General features: G+C 47.4%; 1 protein-coding gene and 1 long non-coding RNA gene across 2 annotated transcripts; both read right to left on the bottom strand.

Moving 5' to 3' along the window:
* Positions 1-2,554: 2,554 nt before the first annotated feature.
* LOC117004875 (translation initiation factor IF-2-like) lies at positions 2,555-3,690 on the bottom strand. Its single transcript, XM_033075996.1, has 2 exons — positions 3,624-3,690; positions 2,555-3,250 (listed from the first exon to the last, which is right to left on the bottom strand). The coding sequence occupies exon 2, from the start codon at positions 3,206-3,208 to the stop codon at positions 2,555-2,557; it is 654 nt and encodes a 217-aa protein (XP_032931887.1). The 5' UTR covers positions 3,209-3,250; positions 3,624-3,690.
* A 317-nt stretch (positions 3,691-4,007) lies between these two features.
* On the bottom strand, positions 4,008-5,590 carry LOC117004640. The gene is made up of 3 exons (XR_004419658.1): positions 5,501-5,590; positions 5,251-5,287; positions 4,008-4,110 (listed from the first exon to the last, which is right to left on the bottom strand). It is a non-coding gene; the product is annotated as an uncharacterized LOC117004640 (long non-coding RNA).
* Positions 5,591-5,991: the final 401 nt, after the last annotated feature.

Below are 5,991 nucleotides of genomic sequence, written 5' to 3'. Positions count from 1 at the left end.
TATTCAACATTCACAGACCATCAGCACACAGGGCCATTCAGAAAATTCATTGCACTTGGTCATTTTAAAGGCAGGTACCACCCCCCATCTCTTCTTTTGCAAGGCAGAAAAGCATCACCCTCAAAACCCACAAAGTCTTCCTAAGGTAACGAAGAGAACCTAAAACTTGACTTAAAACAAACATGAAAGTATGCAGGTGCTTTGCATTGAACAGTAAGAAAATAAACAAAACAGAACTGATTTTGAAACTCCAGAAAAACAGAGAACATGGAACTATCCAAAAAAACAGAGAACATGGAACTATTTACATCCTGGAGACCCAGTAAAGGTACTTGGGTTCCAGGCAGAGTCACTATAAATTCTGTCTTCAGGAACTGCAGGCAAGGCTGTGAAACAAACACCCTTCAAACTTCTTGTCTTGTCTTCATTTGGCAGAAAAATCTCTGGGAAAGGATTCTTCTCATCCCCTGCAGATCCCTGAAAAAACACAGAGAGAGAAAGCTGGTCAGAGAGAGATGCCTAAAGCAACTCCAAAGCCTGGCTTTTCTAAATTTCCAGAGAAAATTTCATTTTTCCCAGGCACACCCTGGCCTAACTCACAGCCCACCCTCCCCCAAACATCCTAAATGCTGACAAACCAACAGCAAACAGCCCAATTTAAAAAAAAAACCAGCCAGGAAAATCCAATTTTATAACCCAGAAATGCAAAGATGCAAGGGTTATGAACAATTTTCTAAGTAAGCTGTAAAACTTCAGGCCCAGGTTGCAGCCACACCCAGAGGTTTGCTCTATCTTATTTTTTAACCAAGCCACCCTTTCTTTTTGTAAACACATTCCTTTTTACACCAGTCTTGCATTTGCAGTTGCTCAGAAATAGTTACTTATCTGAGGGGACGAAGACAACACACAGCACACATGGGTTGCAGGAATCCTCCAACCCGCTCTCCTGGATACCCATGCTGATATCCTGGGATTGCACCTTGTGATCTTCCTCCACTTTCCTGTGCTTGGCAAAGGATCCTGGCAGGGCTGTCCATGGCAGGCACGTTCTGGTTCCTGGCAGGGCTGTCCATGGCAGGCACGTTCTGGTTCCTGGCAGGGCTGTCCATGGCAGGCAGGTTCTGGTTCCTGGCAGGGCTGTCCATGGCAGCCAGGTCCAGGTTGTCAGTCTCGGTTCTGGGTCCCTTTCAGGTCGTCGTGTCCAGTTTGGTGCACGTTGTGCAGCAGTCATGTCCAGCAGTGGTGGCAGCACCACATTCCTCCTCTCAGTTTGGAATGAAGCTTCTGATGCTCTGGACAAGAGAAGGAAATTCATTAATATGATGCACATATAATGTTCTTAAAAACTTGGCTACATCCTGTACCAGTGCTTGTCAGTGTCTCAACTAGACAACACTTCCAAAGCTGAGAGGCTTCAAGTGAGAGGGACTTTGAATTGGCAGAGACTTCAACATTCAATAACACAGCAGCCTGGCAGATTTCTGATCATCTGAAATCAGAATGACCAGGGAACTCTGGCAGCAAGAAGCAGCACCAAATAGCTCTCAACCTTCTTTCACCACTGCTCATTTCCACCATTTTTAGTCAGCTTCTCAAAGTTTCCAAGAATATACCAGGCAGTGAATTCCAGCTCATGCATTGCAGCATCAGAAGAGGAAGAAATGGAGTTAAACACAGTGAGAAGGCTCAGATGTGGGGCTAACTCTGCTGTGCATGGGACAGTCCTCTCCCCTTTCAGCACCCACCTTTCCCTTTGGTCCCCACTCCCTGCACCTGTGCTCTCCAGCTGCTCTGCCTTGGCACAGCTGAGGACAGCTTGTCACAGAGCACAGCACCATCCCAGAGCCCCCTCTGCCCAAAAACACCTCCTACCCCTCCCACCCCAAAAGCCAGCACATGACTAAGAGTGCTCATTTCCCCTGAGGAAAAGGCAGGAAGGAACTCCAGAATTAAAGCTTTTCCATTCCTACCACAATTGGAACATCCCTTCCCCCAGCCAAACACCACCCCCAATGCCTCTGAGCTTTCAGAGGATGCCAGAAGGGAAAGGCTCCCTACCCTCTCCCACCACACCTGCAGAGCTGCTTTCTGCACCGTGAGGGCCAATCTGCAGCAGTTGAAGTTGCAGAAGGCACACAAAATGAGAAGCACACTCTCAAGTGTCTGGACAGGAGATACAGTTCTTCATCTTACCCTTCTGAAGGGAGACTTAGATTTACACATCCCACCACTGCACACTCACTTCAGCTTCCTGGAGTCTTTCTTAGCAGAAGGTTGGCATTTTTGGGGGGATTTTTTTTTCTCACTTCTTTCTCTTTCTGGGAGTGTCCCCCTTGTCTTCTCTATAAGAGAAAGAAAGAAAAAAGAGGGAAAAAAACCAGTCAGGTCTTGAAAGTTCACATAAAGTACAGACCAGTACAACTTAGTTTGGCAGATTCTGGCTGAAAACAGCAAAAAACAACACACTGGAGCAACCTTTAGAGGAGAAGGATCATGGCTCTAGTGACAACCTATGAAGGGAATCTCCACACGGGTTTTTCAAACACCACCTTGGTCATTGTCCAAACCCACCTCCCTCTGCCCCTCTCACCTTCTTCTTTCTGGGGGACTCCTCAGGACTCTCCATTTCTTTTCTCTTCAAGTCCAGTTTCCTTGGAGGAAAGAACAATTTCTTCTCCCCAGGAGGTGAGGGCACTTTCTCTTGGTGGAAATCCCCAGACCTGTGCCCATTGGGGATGAGGGCATCACATTCCAGAGCATCTCCCAGCAGCTCAGGCTCCAAAAAGCCTTTGGTGTTGGCCTGGGGGGAGCCCTTGTCCTTTCTGTCCTCAGAGGGCTCCTCAAGTGCCAGCTTTGGGTCTTTATTCAGCTGATCCTTCCATAACTGCTCTGTCACCTCCACAGGACCAGGCTCACTCTCCTCCTTCCGCGCTCTTTTGGATTTTTCATGCTCCAGGGGCTCTCCAGGTCTTTTGGTAGCCACAGACTCCTTGGGCAAGGTCTCCTCAGCGAGCCCAGGAGGCTCCAGGCAGCTCTGCTTAGTCTGAAGATGAGCTTGCTGAGGAGCCTGAGCCACCTGGCCACTGCTCTTCTGGCAGGAGTTGCTGCTGCTGCCCTGCTCCTGCTTGTCCCCCTGCTCAGGCCCATTCCCACGGGCAATTTCCCTGGCACCCTCTCTTGGAGCTGCTCTTCGCTTTGCCTCGGCCATCAGGACATCAAGGTGCCACTTTCTATTAGCTGGTGGTTCAGGCTGCCAACGAAGAGAGAAAAGGATTCAAGGCTGAGGCCTTTTTGGGCTGTTTCTGTTCTAGCACAGCTCACCAGAGCCCAGGGACTCTTGCCCAGAGCTCATAAATCCTGGGCTTTGGCCTGTGAAGAACTGACTAAAATAACAGGCCATCTCCACTAACTTGCTCCTTGAGCACCATGGATGGATATCTGCTGAATAAAAAACCATAAACCAGCCTGTGGCAAACAGCTAAGCCTTCACTGGAGTGAGAGGGATCTTATCAATCAGGCAGAATTTGGTAACAGAGGAGAAGTACAACATCTGCTTCCTTCCTGAGGCACCAGCCTGCAGTGGGCAGGGGCTGTGGGAGCCTCTCCATGGTCTCTGCTCTCACCTTTGGAAGGTTCTCATCACTGTCGCTGGAGCTGTCCTCACTGGAGCTGGAGCTGCTCTCACTGGAGCTGGAGCTGCTCTCACTGGAGCTGCTCTCACTGGAGTTGGAGCTGCTCTCACTGGAGCTGGAGCTGCTCTCACTGGAGTTGGAGCTGCTCTCACTGGAGCTGCTCTCACTGGAGCTGGAGCTGCTCTCACTGGAGCTGCTCTCACTGGAGTTGGAGCTGCTCTCACTGGAGCTGGAGCTGCTCTCACTGGAGCTGCTCTCACTGGAGTTGGAGCTGCTCTCACTGGAGCTGCTCTCACTGGAGCTGCTCTCACTGGAGTTGGAGTTCCTCTCACTGTCGCTGGAGCTGCTCTCACTGGAGTTGGAACTGCTCTCACTGGAGCTGTCAGAGGCTGCAGAACTCTGGCTCTCCCTGGAGCTCCCTGGCTCTGAGCTGCTGGGCTGGGCTGGTGCCTCTTTCTCCTGCTGGGGCTGGGGAGATCTGCAAGGCACCAGGAGGACAAAATTAGACAGCAGCAGGGGGAAATGTTATTGACTTGTTCCAATGACATGGCAGTATCCAAACTATAAACCCAAACCCTGCGCTTGGGCACTGGGGGCAGAAGGCCAGAGGAACACGTTGCCATGTTCCAAAAATCAAGAAGCAGCTTAAAAACCCTCTGGGGTATAATCAAACCTTCAACTCACACCCAGGGAGAAAAACAATGCAAACAGGATCTCACTGCTGGATTGACACAGTTTTTGTAGCTGTAGCTTTGCTGACTCAGCTGATATCCCTTAGCATTTACTTCAGTCCAAGCCATTATCAGTAGATTCACAAGCACAAAGTATGATAAGATGCACCAGGGATTAAAAGCACCACAAATTAAAAGAAGACAAAAATTTCAGTCTGGTGCATGAAGACCTGGGGGCTATTTCTTCACTTTTATTTTGTTTGGGTTTTAAACACAGTCATTGTAATCATGACATGGTTTAGTGCACTTACTGTTGTTGGATTAACTATAGCATTTCATCGTCAAGATCATTTCCAACCTAAACCATGTCACGAGTCCATCAAGAAATAGTAATTTTTCTGTTGGTGAAAATTCCCTTCATTGAAGTTTTCTGACGAAAATCTGACCGATAACCCAAATTTTTGTGCATTCCAGGTTCTTTTAAGTAACTGCCCAGCAGAGATGGGAACAGAGTCTGGTAACTTACAATGTTATTGGCTGAGAACTCAGCAAACTTTCTGAAGCTTCACCAGCCTGCTCTGGAAATCAAAAATGAAATAATTGTGTTTATTTGCCTGACCTGTAGCATATTTTACCCTGTGATCTCTGAGCACCAGATTAGGGAGGTGCTTCCTTCCAGGAGGGGTTAGCCCCTCAAAGATCATCATTCCATTCATCACTCCAGATGGGAGATCCCTAACAAAATACTGCTTGTGCTCTGCTGAGCTGCTGTCTTGAGTTCTAGGCAATGGCTGTTTAGAGTTTCTTAAGCCATTCCTAAATTCAGCAAAGTAGAGGAAATCATGGTACTTAATCAGTGTGAACCCTTGATGGTGTCTGCCACATATAACACACAAAATTCCCTGGCAGCACACAAGGAACTGGGTTTTCTTTGCATTTCTACTTACCCTGCTTCTGTGCTGCAGATCCATCAGGTTGGGCTTCCTAGAATTAAAGGACAAAGTAACTCAGCATGTAGCTCAACAACACATCTACTGACCCCAAAACTCTGCTAATAGCATGTTAGGGGCATGTGCATTTTTGAATAAATATTTTTAAAACATTCTAAGAGCTGCCAAACAATTGAGTTGGACTGCTGCTCAGCACGAAGATCTTTTGTAATTTATCAGAAGCCCCGGCAAAATTAGGCTGGTTTACCTCTGTTGCCAATGGAAGTTTGGAAGTCTCTGCTTCAGTTGGTGACTGAGGAAGTGACAGGAGAGGTGTCAGTGAGATGTTCATTTCCTGGAAAAAGAGGGAGAGAAGCAGCTCTCAAAATGTATTTTGTCCCCACCTATTTTCTTAATGTATGCAAAGCATAAGCGAACACAGAGATTTTCTGTGTAAGAGCACTTACACTCAAAATTCCCTCAATGGATGGATTATCAATTTCAGTGTTTATTTCCTGAGAAAGGATCACGGGAAACAGAAGGAGTTTGTTTGGGCTTTTTTAGTAATTGGCGGGTACTCAGCAAACCTTTGCTTACCAACAGCTCTATTAATGTCTTGCAAGTGCATTAACAATAAAATAAGGATGAAAAGGCCTATCTGATGGGGATTTTGGAGAAGGAATGCAAAAGATAAGAAGATGCTTGGTACAGAGTGCTTAGCCTGCAGGTCTATGGGGATTTGCGGGAAATATTGTATCT

Source organism: Catharus ustulatus, chromosome 18 (genome assembly GCF_009819885.2).
Source record: "Catharus ustulatus isolate bCatUst1 chromosome 18, bCatUst1.pri.v2, whole genome shotgun sequence".
NCBI classification, from domain to species: domain Eukaryota; kingdom Metazoa; phylum Chordata; class Aves; order Passeriformes; family Turdidae; genus Catharus; species Catharus ustulatus.
This window is presented reverse-complemented; position numbering and strand designations above follow the sequence as displayed.